The following is an 18,492-nucleotide window of genomic DNA, read 5'->3' as shown; positions in this document are numbered from 1 at the left end:
TGTGTTTGCGCAATCAGTCAATGAGTGCAAGTATATCAACGCTCCCTTCCATCCGAGGGTATTGACAGTGTTAAATGTCTCCGTCCCTGAGTGAAGACTGCACTTTAGTCTGCCTCTCTATACAGAAGTGACCCGTTTTAGCGGCTTGAAAAACCTCTTTTCATGATTCCCCCCTTCTCTTTCTGTGTCTCCTCTCCGGTCCCTATCTCTCCCATCCCCAAACTCTTTCATGAGCAGTCTCTCAGGGGCAGGGTTGTAACACAACCCCGCACCCTTTTGTCTCCATTCTTTTCCTTATCCTTTCATCTTTTTAAACATTCAGGGGGAAAGGGGTTTGGTGAGATGGAAACCACTACTTGGTAAAGGAAAGAAAGAGATAGCATGTGAGAGAGCGAGAGCGAGAGGCGGGGGGGAGGCGGGAGGAGAAGGAGGGGAGGAGGCAGAGTCTCCCCCCGTTCTGCTCATCCACCAATTTATGGCCCTTCTTTTCAACAAGGCCATTCAAGGTGGGGAGGCTCAGTGGCCGTGCTGTTCTCGCGGGTCAATAGCAGTGAACCCTCGCCTGGTGTGTATGGGGGGGACTTATCTGCACCGAGGACCCGTTGAACTGTCTGTGTCCTCCATAGACCCCCATTGTGTCTCCTCCGGGGCCTTCGCCGACTTTCCCCCACGGACCTGCGAGTGGACAGAGCAGCCAGTCACCAGCTTTAAAGCACAACTGCCTACACTCACCCAGCAAACATGTTAGTAGAAAACACCGCAGCGTTTAACATTGATGATGGATGTCAGCACGCATGAGGGGGAATTAATACCACGGTTAATCTTACTCTACCTGCATCAAAACACGCATAACAACAGATTTTAAAAAAAAAATGTCAGTGCACAGCTATGGCAAAAATGTGTTACAAAATGCTCTGTGTTGCAATATTAAGAGTTATTTTAAAAGCTTGCAGGATCTGGATCCGCACCAACAACTAGACACCTGTTTCTTTGCCTGCAGTGTCAATAAATATTAGAATTTTCAGCACAGCACTTCATGGGAAACGATAAAAGCATCATTGTTGACATCTGGAATGTGAATGAGGATACACGTGGGAAGGTAATCCCTTAAACATCCACATAAAATTGTTTTCTCACAGTTTAAGAGTTCTCATAAAATGAAAGGAAATTAGCAGTTAACAAATTGTGACTGGAACCATCACGTTTGTAATTAAAATATGACGTTATTACAGGATGCAGTGTTTATGGAACACAAGGCTCGCTTGAGTGACAGGGGTCATTTATTTTTTATTTAAACTTTTTTCAACCTGGATGTCCTGTTAGATTAAAATCTGTTTTTCGAGGGATACCTGGCTAAGAAGGTATTCCAATTTAAAGTTGCAAAAAAAGTATAAAAATGAGCATAACAACAGGCATTCGACAAAACTGAAGCACATTAGATCTTGCACTTAAGTAAAAGTACCAAAGTATTAGCATCAAAATACACACACACACACAAAAAAAATAAAAGTAAAGCTGGTAAAGGTGATTCAACTCATTGTTACAGTAACTATTAAAAGTTGTCCCTTTTTAGTGTTTTTCAGCACTGGATCATGATCAATTTCATTTGGATCTTTGGAGAAGAATTTACAAAAAAGGACTCATTTGCATCAAAGTGAAAACAGATTTTGATAAAGTCGGTGGTGATTATCTGAGTGCCATGAATGTGTTTTATGTGACTGTGGTATAAAGTCACCTATATCCAGAAGTCCAGTCACTACTGAATCAGTACTTGTGGATATAACGGCACCGCGAATACTCCAAGCAACTTTGTGAAAAGATAATTGAAAAGCGAAGGTCATGGGATGGATACAAGAACGTTTCCAAGTCACTGTATATCCCTTGAAGTAATGAATGGAATATCACATATGGGTAAATCTGCTTTGAGCAGGCCATTCTTTAAAAAATGGAGTGATCGTGTATAAAGAGACTAATGAGGGGGGCAACTAAGACACCTATGAGTCCTCTGAAACCGTGAATACAGCAACTGTTTCCTGTTCTTCACCTGTCAAAGCTTTATAATAGAGTGGCAAAAGAAAGACACTGTTAAAATAATCTGACTTGAGTTCACTAGAAAGCATGTGGAAGACTCTGAAGTGAACTGGAAGAATATTCTTTGGTCTGATGAAGCCAAAATTGAGCTTTTAGGACATTAAACTGGACACTACGTTTGACAGACTCCAAACAGAGCACATCATCACAAAGACATCATCCCCACTGTGACGCATGGTGGTGGCAGCATCATGATGTGGGGATACTTCTCGGCAGGAGGTCCTAGAAGGATTGTAAAGGTAAAATTAATGCAGTAAAGTATGGGAATATCCTGAAGGACAACTTGATTCAACTGCCACTTGGGAGAAGGTTTGTTTTCCAGCAATACAATGACCGAAAGCATAAAGCCAAAGCTACACAGAAATGGTTTAAGGAAAACAAGGTGAACGTTCTGGAGTGGCTGAGTCAGAGCACAGACATCACTCCAACTAAGACTTTGTGGCTGGACTTGAAAAGGGCTGTTGATATACAATCCCTGTGCAACCTGACAGAGCTTGAGCAGCTCTGGGGTAAAACTGCAGTGACCAGATGTGAAACTCTGATTGAGACCATCCACACAGGCTCAACGCTGTAACTGCAGCCAAAGGTGCATCTACTAAATACTGACTTTAATGTCACGAATACTTATGCAATGAGTCACTTAACTTTTTATGTTTTTCATTTATTGACATTACTGTGAACAAATCTGTTTTCACTTTGATGTGAATAAGTCATTTTAAAATATTTTTATCAAAAATCCAAATTATGTTGACATCACAGGGGGAAACTTCCAACTTTTTATAGGCACTGTATAGTTTGTCTGCTGGACGGCTTGTAAATTTCCCCTCAGGATCAATGAAGTTCAATAAGTTCATAATTCACTTGATTATATTTTATGGAGTAACTAGTATTCTATACTATTGTAGTACAAGTGTAGAGTAGCAAGACATGGAAATACTCAAGTAAATTTTAGAATTATACTTAAGAACTATACTTAGTAAATGTATTTAGTTACTTTCCACTACCCAGGGCGGCCAGATCAGCAATTTGACTCCCGTAAACATGAATGTAATTCAGTAAAATTGAAGAGTTTAAATAGTTTTGCACACACTCTGTAAGAGTATATAGGACTTTAGGTCTACTAGTATTTATTTTTGTTTGACATGTTCAGAAAAACAAAAATGGCATGACTCAAAATTGTGCTTAATAGAGTACTTTAGCAAATGGTATTAGTTATTTTGCAGTAACCAGGGCACACAATCATTAATTTGAGTAATTATATACTTAATATAGTAGTTTAAATAGTTTTTCAAGAAGTCTGTCAGAGTATACAGTGTATCTCTAAGTATTTTAGGCCTTTTTACATTGAACTCTGAATTTTGCTTGCCACATGTGTAGTTTTTGATTTCCTAAGCAAACTGTAGATGCCAAAAAGTTATCAGAAGATAAAAAAAACAGTACAAGTAACTCAAAATTGTACTTTAGAAAATAGCGTAAGTTACTTTTCACCATACAGTGGTCCCACATCAGTAATCTAGGGAATTTTTTACGAAATATAATAAAGTTTAAATACCTCTCCACCAAAGTGTAAAGTATCTTTTGGAGTACTTTTGGCCTACTTAAGTTTTATCCATGGATTTGGTTTGCTGTGTGTATTATTTTTAACTCCTGGCAATTCCATAGATGCCAAGAAAGTCCTCAAAAAAATGGAAAAGTGCAATAAACTCAAAATGTTATGCAAGTGCAATACTTGAGTAAATAGTTTTGGTACCTACCTGAAACACAGGATCCAAAATCAGTAAGTCAGTATTCTTTACTTATTATAGTTAAGTTTAAATAGTTTTTCAAGCAGCCTGCTACAAGATACAGAACTGCAGGTCTGTTTATCTCTGGATTTTGTTTTCCACAAGTATTTTTCGATCTCCCAAGTGTCTCAAAAAATGGAAGGATTCAAGTACAGTAGAGGTAACTCAAAACTGTATGTAAGTGAAGTACTTGAGTAAATGATTTTCAGTTACTTTGCACCATTACCTCGTGTCCCAAATCAGTAATTTTACCACGTGCATTTTCTGATCTTCTAAATGAATGAGATTTTTTAAAAGTTATCTGAAAAGTACAGTATTTAAGTAAATGTTCTCAGTTACTTTCTCAAATCAGTAATTTTGGGAACGTTTTCCTAAATTCAGTGAAGTTTAAACAGTTTTAGGATGTCTGTCAGGGTATACAGCATTTTTCTGCGTTTTTAGGCCATTTAATTTTTAGCCCCGGATCACACGTGTATTTTTTGACCTCCTTCAGATGCCAAGAAAATCATGTTTGCATCTACCAAAAAATCTGGCACAAGCAGGTAGGAAGCAATCTGCAAGCAGACTCGGATCTGGCATTAAAACTAAGGTTACATCCTCAGGTTGGATTGTGCCAAACTGGTATCACGTTGCAGCCTTTTGCACTTTGCAGACCGGAGGACCCTGAACAATCCCAGCCTCGCTACAGCTTGTTTGTAATAATTTGCACTGTCTGTTACCACCACATAATGAACTCACAACACGTGGAGCCGAGCCAATACCGCTTCTGGTAATTCATCAGATGGATTTCTTCAGAAGTGTGTGGCAGGAGTGAAAAAAAAGTGGGAGGTAACGGTAAAAAAAAAAATACTTCAGTCACGCACTTCAGTGTGCATGTGTGGAGAAGTTAGCAACAAAATGCGACTTTTTCGGCGCCTGCTAAATGTTGGAAAACTGTTTTATGTTAGATGTTTAGGAGGCGGTTCTTTCATACATCTGCTCTCACAGATGTTACTCGTTTAATGTTGTGGGTCTCTTCTCAATATACTGACCTCCTGAGGAAGACAACTCGTCTCTGCGCTTCCCAACAGAAACCGGAGTCGTTAGCTGCGTCGAGCTAGCGGCAGCTAACGGCGCCTAGCGCTGGAAGTAGCTGCGGTTGGCTAAAAAAATAAAAGCGCCGCTGCGACTTCCCTGCTTAATTACAGTGCAGATTCACCAGCGGGCTGTTTTATTTTGAAATCCGTACACGGAAGCTGCCCGTCCAGGTCGCGCGAGCTTAAATATTCGTCGGACTTTACGCGTTTCAGGCGGAGTTGGGATCTTAAAACATTTGGCACAACTTTCCTCACCGCTCTGCTTCTTCGTTCACATATTTGAACCGCCTTGGAGGAGTAACAACTCGTGGAATATGTAGATTTTGGGCTCATTTTTTTTGCTAGTCTTAAATACACACAGCATTTTAACAGCCACCCTCCCTCCTCACAGTGGAAGCGCTCCCGGACAGGAGAGACAAGTTTTCTGGTTACTTTCCATTTTTTTTTCCTCGTCGGATTTTTTGTTTCTGGGGCGCACATGCGATGTCGCGGACTATTAAAAGGAGGAAGAAATGTGTGTGATTAGTTCTGCTGTTGACATGCAAGAGTGTGTTTTGTTTTTATTTTTCTAAACCAGTTGACCAACTGGCGACAGGACTCTATAATCAATGTGGTGTCAGCTGGAAGGACGCGGGGTCCGGATCTCACCTAAACGGTATGTCTCCAAATCACACCCGGGGGCCTTAAAGTGTCCTGTAAAAAGTAATACACACACATATTTACTGATTGATTAATGCATTCTATCTGTAAAATGCGTTAGTAGTTACATAATGAGCGTAACAGCTGAATTAGGTCAGTTTATTAACCATTTTGGCTACAAACACTGTATTTACCAGCTCTACGTTTTACCCACATGCATGCATGCAAACACAGCCTAACTGGATCCTTTATACATTTTATTCTAAACATTTTTTTCTCAGTGTAATTTTAGTTTATGCGTGTGTTTATTAATTTATGTATTTATTCAATTATTTACCCAGCTCTTTTCACTTGTTGCAAAAGCAAAAACACTTGACACCTTCACATCTCTATTTCAAGTTGCGTTTTGCTTGGCAGTGGCGCACTTGCAGGATTTTCCACATTTTGTTTTGCTTGGCAGTCACTCAGGTGAGGTGAGAGCTACCGAATCACAATCCAAACCCGCAGGTAGATCACTCACATCAGGCTGCGTTTGAAAACATACCTGCTGCTGATCTTTTAATTTCTTATTGTCCGAAGATCAGCAGCTGGATAGACTCTGCGGGAGGTTTATTTTTTCTTTTCTTTTCTTTTTTTTTTTTTTTTTTTTTTTTTAGTGAAAGTGCAAGTGAAAGGATCAGAAAGAGCATAAATTCATTTGTTGCAGCTTTTAAATGTTCTGTGGAGTCATTTGCAGCATGTGAAAGATATTTTCTTGTGCATGCAGCTCCTAAGTGTCATCCTGTGTGTGAAAGTGATTTGAAAGAGGTGTCACTGATATGGAGTGAAAAAAAAGAGGCTGGAGAGGAGGGGGCTGGATCCTGCAGGCCGAGCATGCTATGAAACAATCACAGAGCTGGAATTAATGGGCTGTTTGCACAGTGGGGCAGCAAGGCATTGTAAATGAGCACATGTGAGGCTTTTACTGTAGCAAGACGGGGGGGAGATAGAAAAAAAAGAGTGAGAAGGACAAACATTTACCTGCATGTTTTTTCACAAAGCACAAGGTGTCACAGCCACATCTGCGGTTTCCAATGGTTGCATTTCGAACAGATTAGTCAGCCCAAAGCTGTCATAAAATCTGCTGAAAGATGCGACACGAGGTGCAAACTGTTTATAGGGAAACTTCCTGCAGACGGTCGGCCTCCGGACAGCAATTTTGGGTTGCTCAACTTCAAACAGGCAGGATTAGGACGAGGACACTAAGACAGAATGCATTAACTGTCCGTCAGTGTCTGACAGCCGCCACACATGAGGAGGGGATTACTCTGTAAACAGGCTAATAGCACAGTAGCTGCTGCCAGGTGTGGAGCTGCTTTATGGCATCTGTTTCCTGGGGAGGGTCTCGCAGCCAGAGGCCTTCTGCACCATAATTCCCCCTGATGACTTCACTCGCACTGTCTGATCTGGATTAAACCCCTGCGGTTCACACTGGCAGCGCTGGAAACAGGAGTCAGACCAATTTGGCAGAAGCCAGAGTTCCCCAAGAAACACCTTTTTTGTATTGTTTATGCTGTTTGTTCGAGGTTTGTCGTGCTTTTGAGCAAAGCTGCTCGTATTGTTCATGTGTTTTGTGCTAATTTAATGGGTGTAAAATAAGAGACAACTATCTCGTCTTCTCTCGAGCAAAAACTTCCATATGTTGTAGCTTCTCCAATGTCTTACATTATAATAAATGTTAATTATCTGGGTTTTAGAAATGTCCTGACATTTTCTTGGACTTCATCGAGGCTGTAGTGGGCGTTTTTCCACATATTTGGATATTTTATCAACCAAATGTAATCAAAAAATTAATCTGCAGATGAGTAAGTTGCAAGAAAATTTAAATAAACATCAGTAGCAGGTAGCCTAAGCAACTTTTAAAGTGCTGTATATATAACGAAAAATTAAGCAAAACAAGGAACGATTAAGATGAAATAATAACTAGACTTGTAAACTGAAATGTTAAACAGAGAATCAGAGGGAGGAAAACATTGCAGACTGGTTGAAAACAAAGTGAAATAGCTCAGTTTAAAGCTGTCACTTAAAAATGCTAGCTGAGTTCGTCTCCCTTGTATCTTTGGGAATGTTGCATTGCAGAGTTTGCATCTTGACACTGGAGAACGTTAAAGAGGATTTCTGTGGCATTAACCAACCTTTTCTTACAGAAGTTATTTCAACCTAAAATATCAAGTTTTTGACTTTAAATCATGAGTTGAATTAGCTGAATTGCTTTGTTAGAGTTACATTGTCTTTTGTAGCTTGAATTCTCAGTGAACACATGCTGTTCTGTCATTTACATAAGAATAACAAAGCAAACCAAGGGGATTGTTAGTACTGAATTTTACCCTTGCCCCTGTACACTTATTGTAAAACAAAGAAACTAGAAAAAGCCTCACATTCTGTCTCATGTAAAACAAAAACGATTTCAACACCAATGTTCTTCATGCTAAAAAAAAGACTCCTCAAAAACTAAGAAAATGTAAAAAGAAAGCGTCACTGTAATTAAATCTTAAGCTGACAGGACTTTAAAACTCAATTTCACAGTTCATGAGATGATGTAATAATTATTCAAATTAAGTTCCTGTAACTTGTGTTTTTAAGTGGAACAAACTCAACATCTAACATCTAATAAACACATCTGAGTGGATCTGAGCTGCCTAATTAATAGTCTGAGTTCAATGAGGCCTCGCTGTTAATGTCATAGTTTAGTCTGTTTGGTGTGTTTATTCACGGATTTTTGCCTGATGAGGTGGTTGCTCTGTTTGTTCAGGCCCTGTCCTGTGGTTTCAGGGTATTCTTCCTGCACTCATTTAGAAGAGCTTCATGCTACGGAGATTAGGATTAACATAAGTGTGCAGCGCGGAGTGAGGTTTTGTGCTCAGAGTCGGGGATGTGTGCGTCTGCGGGGGGACCGGGGGGTTTGGGTCGAGGCCAGCCGCTGGGAGAACGTCGTGGTCGTCGTCTGGCCTCGCAGGGAGCGTAAATGATGCGTGTCATTGTAGCAAATGGAGCGTGGAGATGGAAGTGCTGCTGCTGTTTTGCAAAGGAACCACTTAGAGGGTCTGCCTGCCTCCTATCTGAACGCTCCCAAAAGCCCTGAAAAAAGTCCCCTGTACTAATAGTATGAACCCTCCTGGATATTCACCCTGAACCACCTCCTTCGCTGCACACCGTGTTTTCAGCCCTCGGCGGACCTCTCCACGCTGCAGGGGCGTGTTAACAGTCAGATTTATCATTTAATTTGCTTTCATCATACAGAGCGTTTGGCAGGCCTGCTACGTGGATCAGTAGTCTGAGCAAACAGGAAGCTCGACACACTTTGATTTATTGTCAGCGTGAGTGATGTGTCAACCAAACCTAGCTGCTCTGCATTGTGTCCAGGGTGTGGCCCCGCTGACTACAGCTCCTGTCACAGAAAGGATTTTGTTCTGTCACTGGTTCACACCGATGCCCGCTGATGATGCATCCACTCACCCACACAGACAAACAGCAAACGCACTCTGTCTTTCTTCCCCTGCATGTTATTTTTGACTCCTCGCCGCCCGAGGAAACCGTGAAGGAGCCTCGCCGCTGAAGCTGCATCACTCACATTCTGATCATTCCACCTATTTTAGCTCTTTCCAAGTGACCTCCTCCCTGCTTTCAGACAGATAACTAAATCTGTGCTGCGTAGGTTTGTGAATGCCGTCCCGGTGTACCTGCCACATGGATGGGTGACTGGAATATTTCTGCTGTGAGTCACAGTGCAACGCACATGATTCACCTCCGCTCGACTCATGACTTTTTTGTTTCTTTGAAATGATGTCAGATGCGACATAATCATGCAATGGAAAGGTCTAATGTGTGTTTACGTTTGGCTTAAACGTGAGGGAGTGTTTTATTTGAGTATTGTGTAGTTGTGAAATAGCTGTTGTAATGACTTTTCACTTTGTCGCTGTTTAACACCGCATCACACCAAAAACGAGAACCGAATGTATCTCAGCGTGATATTTGAATAATAATTTTCATACTTTTATTGTACGTTTTATTTAAATAATTTCATTTCAGATAGAAACAAGCAGTTTATATTAAAATTTCTCAAACTTAATCCATTAGCCCTCTGAACCCCAAGCAGTTTCTGGTGTTATTTGATCCTGTCACATTTTTACTCACTGTGGACTCATTTTTCACTGCAGTATAAAGTCCTGCACCTCTATGGAAACAACACAACCATGACTAGGCATAGAGAGGACTGTAAAATGTCATCTGTGCAGTCTAACAAAACTATAAAGCCACTAAAATTTTTTATTTGTTTCCATACTCTTCTCTCGTCTGCTCTGTTTAAACATATTCTACAGTTCAGCCGAGTAGTTTCTGAATTTTTGCCACGTGATTGGTGGTCCCAGTTGAGTCACTCATGACTTTGCATTTGCACCGAGGAGCACAGAATTTTTTTGTTTTGCAGAATTGGATTACAGCAAATGGGGTTTTTGGGCGAATTTCAAAATGATGCATGAACAGTAGAACAATTTCAAAATAATTTTGGTTAATTGGTCAATTATTTGAGTTAAGTATAGTCAGAAATCTGAAGATTCTTTCTGTTTTCACTGCCTGTCAAACTCTTTTTTTGGTTTTTCAAAAGATAAACATGCCTTTCAGACCCACTGGTGGGTTTTGGGCTTTATGTGGTTCCAACGTTAGGGCTACAGCTAACATCTAGATTAGTTTCCAAAACAAAACTTCATTTGCAGACTATTTTCTGAAATAATCAAGCAGTTATTTGGTCTATAGAGCATAGGGAATAGTTAAAAATAATTGTCTCTGCTTGCCATTGCAGAAGAACATTTTAAAACATCAGCGTTAGTCAGTCAGTCCCAGTTTAAAGTGCTTTACAAGTGACAAAACATAGGATGGTAAATATAGATTTAGAGACGAAGGTGAAGAGAAGTATTTGATGGGTGGGTAATATAATAATAAAAATAACTAATTAAGTTAAAACTAAATAATATAAAAATGATTGTTTCTCAAAATAGTTCTGTAGATCAACTAATCACTAACCGATCACTAGCTGGAGCTCTGAAATACACATTTGTAACATTTAATAACACACTGTGCTCCCTCTGACAATCTAAATCTCTCTCCTGCTTTTACAAACCTACTGCTTCATTACTCGGCCTCCTAAAGGAATTACTCAGTATTTGTTCCATATTTTTGGTGCACAAAAAGCACCACTAATCTTTTTTGTGATTACAAGCTGCACTGAGTTTAGATAATGCAGGTTATGGCAGGCAGGACGTTTACAATAGTGCTCAGTCTGTCTCTAAATCTCTCCCAGTCAAAGGCAGCAGATGTACAGTATTATATCAGGGTCAGCCCAGGTGGGATCAGGTAAAAACTATTCGGCTACACTGACTCGCTTTCTTGTCCTATTCTGTTGTGACAAGTAGATGTGTTTAATGTAGAGAGATTCTTGAATCTAAGAAAAGCTTTTAACAACAGAAGGGGAAAAAGAAAAGACGGCCTTAGAAGCTGAAGGGGACGGCTTGTTTTTTCAAGTTGCAGATGTCTTTTTAATCCATTTCCTTTGGCTGTAAAGTTTCTAACTCGCGCACATACCAGGTTGCCAGTGTCTCCGTTTGAAGGTCAGCTCTCCACAATCTGCAGCATTTGTAGCTGAACTCCACACGAGTAAGCAGAGGGTGACTTTGCTCCTCTTGGTCCTCTTTTTCCACAAGTTCTGCCAAGATTTTAAAGCCATACCTCAGCAGTTAAAGCTCCATAAAGCTGCAGACCACCAGTAAAACCTCTCATTTTACATTTTAATTGGTTTAACTGTATAAGCCACAATTTGCATTGTGTAAAATAACGCTGCCTCTCTCTTCCCCTGTGTGTTTTCAACCGCCAGCTGATACGTCTTGGGAGTGATGCACTGGCTTCCCCTGGTTGCCATGGTGATCGCCTCGGCCCTGCCCTTCCCTCACAACCCCGTGTCCAGGATTGCTGCCGCGACCACAGAGCCTGGCTTCAATGAGCGCAGAGAGCACCGTCAGGACGCAGCGGCTACCCCCGTGGACTACAGCTTCAATGGAAGTGCCTCACAATCGGACTACAACATGGCTGCCGCTCTTAGCCGACACGCCAGCACACAGAACCTCCAGAACCCTGAGGATTTTGTAAAAGAGACTTCCACATTCAAAGTGGAGCATCAGGGAACCTACCGGTCACAAAGCAACTCAGGCAGTGATGGTAAAAGCAGGTTGGATGTTCCCGCAGGAGGAGGAACACTCAGGACCGAGGATATATCCGAGGATAATTCTCTACCAAAGGACTACAAATCTGACAGCAGCAGCAAAGATTACTCCAGTTTTGTGGATGTTTCCAAGAAGGAGAACTTTCAGGACTCTACAGCGAGACCGCTGCAGGTTTCAGCAGTGGAAAACCAAGATGTTGTCACTCCAGCTGCTGCACTGAAGGTTCAGAAAGCTCCAACTGCTCCATCACAGCAGTTCGGAGATGCAGCAGACATCCAGCGGACACTGGGAGGAGGTCTGGCTGAGGAGAGCCTGGAGGCAGGGCCAGGTCTGGACGGCTTCAGAGAAGGAGACGAGATGTTTCTGGACGCTCACCCTCGAGTCCTGTTCTCGCCGTCCCCGACGCCTCCAGAGCACCCACCTCTCCTGCTGATGTTGGAGAGCGGCCTGCTGGAGGAGGAGGACGGCGAGGACCAGGAGGACACGGACGGACACATTGAGGGTCACGGCGACCGAGCCATTGACCGGAGCACGATGCCGAGCTACGCAGATGTCGTCCGGCCCGTTAAAAGGAACAAACGCTCGCATTTAAACGACAGGAGGAGAGGCGAGAAGTCTGTGTGCGAGTCGGAGAGCGTTTGGGTTACCGACAAGAAGACCGCCATCGACTCCTATGGAAAGACGGTCACCATCTTGCAGGAAATCCAGACTCAGGCTGGACCCCTCAAACAGTATTTCTTTGAGACTCGCTGCCGCCAGGCCGAGCAGCCAAGTGGTGTTGGCAGGTCGAAGGGCGCGGCGGCGGGGAAGTCCACGGAGACGGGCGTGGCCGGAGCCGGCTGCCTGGGCGTGGATAAGAAACAGTGGAGGAGCGAGTGCAAAGCCAAGGAGTCGTTTGTGCGAGCGCTCACCAAAGATGCAAACAACAGAACCGGCTGGAGGTGGATCCGGATCGACTCGTCTTGCGTCTGCGTGCTGCTGTCCAGAGCGAACCAGCCGGTGGGAAGGGAGATCCTGATGGGGAGGGGGAGAGGCTGAACGAGGGAGGAGGGGGGAAGTAGAAAATGACACAGAGCAGAGCAGCTGTGACATCCTTCTGTGTTCACTTTGACTCTCGCTGCATTAACTTTTTCCATCCCTGCCTCCCTCCACCACGACTTTTACTAAAAACAAACAAGAAGACCTCAATACTAGATCTTAGGGAAAAATGTCATATATAGAGATTTGACTTTTAAGAAGTACTGTTTTTTTATGATTTATCTTTCATAATCTAAGTTATTTTTGGTTAGTATGTAAGCATGTCTTTGATATTAATATATTCCTTTATATATATGTGTACAATATGACACCAGTATACCTTTATGTATGAAGCTATGTATATCTGTGTGTATTTATAGAATAAGTCTTCATGGAGTAGTAGGTCTCTCCAGTGTCTGATGATAATTCCAGCCTCTTGGCCGCTCGGCTTGTAAGAGGAAGCAGCGCCACCTACTGAGGCTTCATGTTACTGCTTCAAACTCCTGTGTATTACCATGAATGCTTACAAGCAGCATGGGCACATTTTAGCACAGTCAGGCCGATGATTTGCTGCAGGATACATCTGGGTCTGTGGGACTTGTTAAATGTGGTTCATGAATGCAAAAACGATGCGGTTTGTAAATTATATGAATGACACTTAAACAAGGTAATTATACCATCTGCTGGTTTGTTCAGTTGGCCTGCCAAACGTGGTAATAAAGCATCTTTGTACTCAGTGTTCTCTCACAACATAATTCATGTGGATGTGGAAATAAATTCTGAACTTCATTTTGTGGTTTTAAGAGGCTGTCAGAGGTGGAAGAAAGATTCAGATCAACGTCACGATCTAAAAATCCTCCATTACAAGCAAAGGTTCTGTACGTTGTGTGGCAAAAAAAATGCAATATTTGTAGTGAAATGAAAGGAAACCTGAATTATAAACTAAGAAAACGCTAACATTAACAAATGCAGTGCTTTTAAGTGGTAGTAAAAAGTAACAGGTAAAGTTTGCGATGATCAGCAGATCCACCTGGATCGCTTTATTTTTTTTCTTTTACATCACCATTTTCATTATCATCATCATTACTCTTTATTTTCCAGATGATATTTTCAATTTGTATTACTATCACTTTATCATGGAAATCTCTTAAATCATTGCACAATTTGTTCTCAAAATGTACACATACAGTAGCGTATTTGGATGACCATTTTCCATATTTACTTTTAAAACTAGTTCAAATGAAGTCGAGAAGGAACGGAACATGTACATACATTTGTCCAATACATACCTAAAGAAAATAAATAGTTATCGTAAAAAATCAAAAATACAACTGAAAAAAATACACACATTTTACAAATTGATCCCCAGGCTCCCTCCCCTGTAGGTTTATCATACAGATATATATTTTTTTAACGACACCTCATATCATCTTCACTACCAAAAAAATGTTTTTAGGTCATTGTCGTTTATTTGACATGCATCGTAAACACAGAGGCTAAAGGTTTTTGTTTCCTGGACTTCCATGGGCTCGGCTTCCCCTTCTGCCTCTCTCTGGTCTCACCCTCCTCCCGCAAAGAGAGCTCTTAGTTTCTGTTATGGCTTGTGTGTGCAGTAAAATGACCAGCTTCTGTCCATCATTTTTGTTTTTTTGTCTTTTTTTTCTCACCTCCCTCTGAGATGCTGTTTGGTCTCTCTGTCGCTTCTCCCATCATCACGACTACCGCAGACCCTGAGCTGATGATTACGGTCATAAAACTCACCATACGACATTGTGGAGGTCCAGTGAGGAGTCTAATTTCACATATTTATCTATCTTGGTACCACTTTCTAGTCAAACATCCTTTATATAGGGCTTTTAATTTACAATTAATTGCATTTATTGTGTTTCAAGATACTACTATATTGATACCCTGAACTTGGTTCACAAGGTTCAATTATTTCTAGTGTATAATCTCTTCTAGAATAACTTTTTCTTTTCACTTTTCTCTTTAACTCACCAGAAACATGATGTCTATTTATTAACACCTTTAGTTCTACACATCCTCTATTCCTGCAATGCAACAACTCTTTATTCATAACTAAAACTGCATTTTGGAGCACAGATTTAAGGTCTTACTCATGCAAAACTACCAAGCCTGTACCTAAAACCGTTGATGACTTCTTGACAAGCGTTTTTTCCAGAAGATCATGTCAATTTTTGAGGGCTGAATTCATGAAGGCCTCACAAAAAATATTTTTGGCAGTTCCCAACATATGGGTCAAACCCTTAGAGGGGTCATGAGATACTAAGTGGAGGTTGTGCAGTTATAAATAGCATATTTTAGTCATAATAGTTAAATTTAACTGCCTCTGGTGATAGTAAAGTTCAGGGGTGGAACAGTTTGGGCATCCCTGACTGAAGGGTTAAAATCATAATGTCTTTTCTTTCACATTTTGAAGTATCGCATCAAAAAAAAAAGTGAATGCAAATGTCAAAGTTAAAAGAAACATAGCCAATTTTCCAGCATGAAATATTACAATATCAGCTGACATGAAAGAATCTTTCCAGATTGACAACACAAGACTTTTTTTTTAATCAGTTGGTAAACAACTGATTTTGCTTCCGGCTTCTTCTGCTCTGTTTATTCCAGCTAACGTAGCCAATAGCGCCACCTTATGACAACACAAAGCAACCGAGTTATTCACTCCAAAGAACTTTTGAAACAAGCTTTAATACCATTTTCTTTTTAAATTGTATTTTCTGCGATATTTAAAAAGCTAACTTCAGATTCGCTTGATAATTATATGAAATACAACTAAAAGGCGACTCAGAAGCTTCTTCCACTGAACTCTCGAATGTAGTGCAGGATTTCTGTTGGGAAGCCAGGAATGAGGTCACCACAGAACTGTTTGGACAGGTTGAGTATCGTGATTACGGTTAAGTGCCCCTTTAAGTTTAATAAAGCCAGAACTTATAAACCCCTGGTAAGGAACATCTTCTTAGAAAGTGGTACCAACAGTGACCTAATTGACGTCCCGCCACCGCCGACATCATGAAATCATCGAACACAATGCCTCTGTGGCCTTCCTCCGCCTTCGTCCCATCCAGCTCAGCGCTTTGATCTCCATAATGGGCTCCCTTCAAAAGAGCTAACTCAGACTATCGGCTTTCAAGGTGCCAGCAGACAAAGCGTGAGGAGGGTCCCTCTGATGTGGTCGGAGCTAAATGGTGGCCTGAATTCAGATGTGTTTTACGACACCACCCCGACCAATTGGGGACGCTCAGGCGCCCCTGACAGGCCCGTAGAGGCCGACAATGGAGCCACAATGGCCGACACTGGACACCGGCTGACTCTTCGTCACAAAGGAGAACACCGGTATTGTTTATGACACGTCTATCCAACCATTTCCCCCCCGAAACATCCTCTCGGTTTTAAAATCTTTACGGTGAGGTTAACTTCTGCCCCGGCCCTCATTAAAAACACCTGCTGCCGAGCAGAAGTCGTAAGGCGACACGTTGAGTTGTTTTTCGTACTGTAAGACAATAAATGGCAGCAAGTGGTTTCCTCTGAAGGGAGGAAAATGAGCCCTGATATTGCCAACTCTGCTGACTATGTGCAGACAGGAATGAAAAGAGGCGAAACCTGCACCGAACTGACCAACGCCGGCGTTTTCCTTTAATTCACAGACAGGAGGAGAGAGACGGAGAGAGAAAACAGCACATCCCACTGTTCTGGTTGGAAAATACATTCATACGTTCTTAGTTTTCCTTCTTTCATTCCTTTGCATCTGTTATTGCAGAACGGTCAGACTGATAGATTTATTTTTAAGTTAAATGGATATATTCATTGCTTCTTTCTCCGTGGATGAGCGAGAGGATCCTCTAGTCCCAATCCAGTTGGCACCCTGAGGAGAGAAACAACATTATTGCCACATCACTGCTTCCGTGGCCTTAATTTAACTCCACTCAAATCCCCACCAACCAAACCAACCACTTAAAGACCTTAGGGGGAAACTACTGAAATCCCAGGCTTAAACCAATCCACCACGACAAACAAATGCATAAAACAAGGTTCAAAGAGATGTGCTTGACACATGTGCAAACCATCTCCGAAGCTTTAGAGAAACTGTTTGTCTCGGATGAAACTCTGCGAGGATGAGACAGTTTTAATTAAAGCGGTTCTCACCTCAGCCCCTCAACAGGAGTACGTCCTCACTGAGGCAGATTCACCCCGGGCTCCAGAGCTGGCTGTGAAGCAGACCGAGAGACAAACGCAGACGGGGTTATTATCGTACCTGCACCATCTTAAACAGCACTGACCTTCCAGACTCAGAGCTTTTAACAAGTGGAATGAGGGATAATCGTCTTCCTCTGCACTTTGAAGCATCTGTTCCTTGTTATTGTCAGTTCCTCCGCTAAAGGAAACAGAAAATTCCACTGGCAAACTAATAGTAGAGTAGCATGACAGCAACCAACTGCTCCGTGCATGCGACTGCGGTTTTGCATTCTTATATAACATCTGCTGGTGGAAAACAAATGCTTCTGTTCGAGGCTCATTCCCAAGAATTAAAGATGTAAACTCATTTGCCGAGAGAGCCGCTGCACCTGATGGCAGCTCGCGACCTTTTGCCCCGATGCCTGTCCTGCTCTTCGTGTGGAGTAAGACCATATAGAGCAACAGGTTTTCACACATCGTCTAAATTGAGAAGCGCCTCGAGGGGCCCGGAGGGCTGAACAAACGCGAATATGAGAGCTGGGGGTGTCAGAGGTCGTGGCTCAGACTCACCGTCACTCTGGACCTTTCTCAGGGTAACGGAGGGCGTGGAGATGGCTGAGGCACGGAAGTTAGCAGGCAGGGTCTCGGCGGAGTCGGAGGTCACGCCCCGGAGGTCCTTCTCCCTAAACATCTTCCTCCAGGAGGGCGAGCGGGTGAACGTCTTAGTTCCATCCTGACAGACGCCACAGACACAGTGTGAGAACCAAAAGACAGCTGCTCATGCAAACCTTTTTTTTTTTTTTTTTAAAAGATTAGCAGGCTGACCTCATCAGGCCGTCTCTCTGTTCCCATGGAGATGAGCGAGTTGTATTCCTGCTCCAGGAGCTGTCTGGCCTGCAGGATGGAGGTGATGCACAGCTTTAAGATTAGTTTGGACACATTTTCAAGATGAGTCTGTGGTGACGGCCTTCATTAGTTCTTGTTTTAATATCATCCCTGCTTTATCCCTCTGAACTCCAAACAGTCTCTCTTTGTTCATTGAACTCCCGTCACATTTTTACTCGCTGGGCTCATTTTTCACTGCAAAATAAAGTCCTGCACCTCTATGGAAACAACACAGTCATGACTACAACTAGAGAGAACTAAAAAATGTCTTCTTTGATTATTAATTCCACAAAATTTTAATAAACTGGAATCAACATGTACAACATTTTTCCAAGTGTCCACAGGTGTCCCCAGTACTAGAAAATAATATGGTGGCCCTACGTACTATAGATTTTTTTTAACCACTTGTCTCCTATATGCTCTGTGTAAACACAACCTACAGTTCAATCCAGTTCAGCCGAAACATCTCAGAACGTTTGTCACCCAACTGTTTGTCACTATTAGCTCCATGGGTGAACAGAGGAATGCAGATTTATTATTATTATTATTATT

The 18,492-nt window shown here is 42.0% G+C and overlaps 2 protein-coding genes across 2 annotated transcripts in view; one reads left to right on the top strand and one right to left on the bottom strand.

Moving 5' to 3' along the window:
- The first annotated feature begins 5,092 nt into the window (after positions 1-5,092).
- Positions 5,093-13,595, top strand: LOC111572757 (uncharacterized). Its single transcript, XM_023276560.3, has 2 exons — positions 5,093-5,606; positions 11,496-13,595. The coding sequence occupies exon 2, from the start codon at positions 11,515-11,517 to the stop codon at positions 12,877-12,879; it is 1,365 nt and encodes a 454-aa protein (XP_023132328.1). The 5' UTR covers positions 5,093-5,606; positions 11,496-11,514; the 3' UTR covers positions 12,880-13,595.
- Positions 13,596-13,874: 279 nt separating this feature from the next.
- Positions 13,875-18,492, bottom strand: part of ppfia3 (PTPRF interacting protein alpha 3) — a 42,682-nt gene continuing 38,064 nt past the window's right edge. Inside the window, exons 28-31 of the mRNA XM_023276528.3 lie at positions 17,881-17,949; positions 17,626-17,788; positions 17,026-17,087; positions 13,875-16,744 (exon numbers count right to left, since the gene is read on the bottom strand). Of these exons, the coding sequence (XP_023132296.2) occupies positions 17,035-17,087; positions 17,626-17,788; positions 17,881-17,949 (285 nt within the window). The 3' untranslated portion in view covers positions 13,875-16,744; positions 17,026-17,034. The remainder of the gene's footprint in view (positions 16,745-17,025; positions 17,088-17,625; positions 17,789-17,880; positions 17,950-18,492) is intronic.

Source organism: Amphiprion ocellaris, chromosome 19 (assembly GCF_022539595.1).
Source record: "Amphiprion ocellaris isolate individual 3 ecotype Okinawa chromosome 19, ASM2253959v1, whole genome shotgun sequence".
NCBI classification, from domain to species: Eukaryota; Metazoa; Chordata; class Actinopteri; family Pomacentridae; genus Amphiprion; species Amphiprion ocellaris.
The sequence above is the reverse complement of the archived record's forward strand: the minus strand, read 5'-3'. Positions and strand labels throughout refer to the sequence as shown.

Excerpts from the sequence above, each read along its gene's own strand:
- LOC111572757 (XM_023276560.3), top strand. The coding sequence starts at position 11,515 with ATGCACTGGCTTCCCCTGGTTGCCATGGTGATCGCCTCGGCCCTGCCC.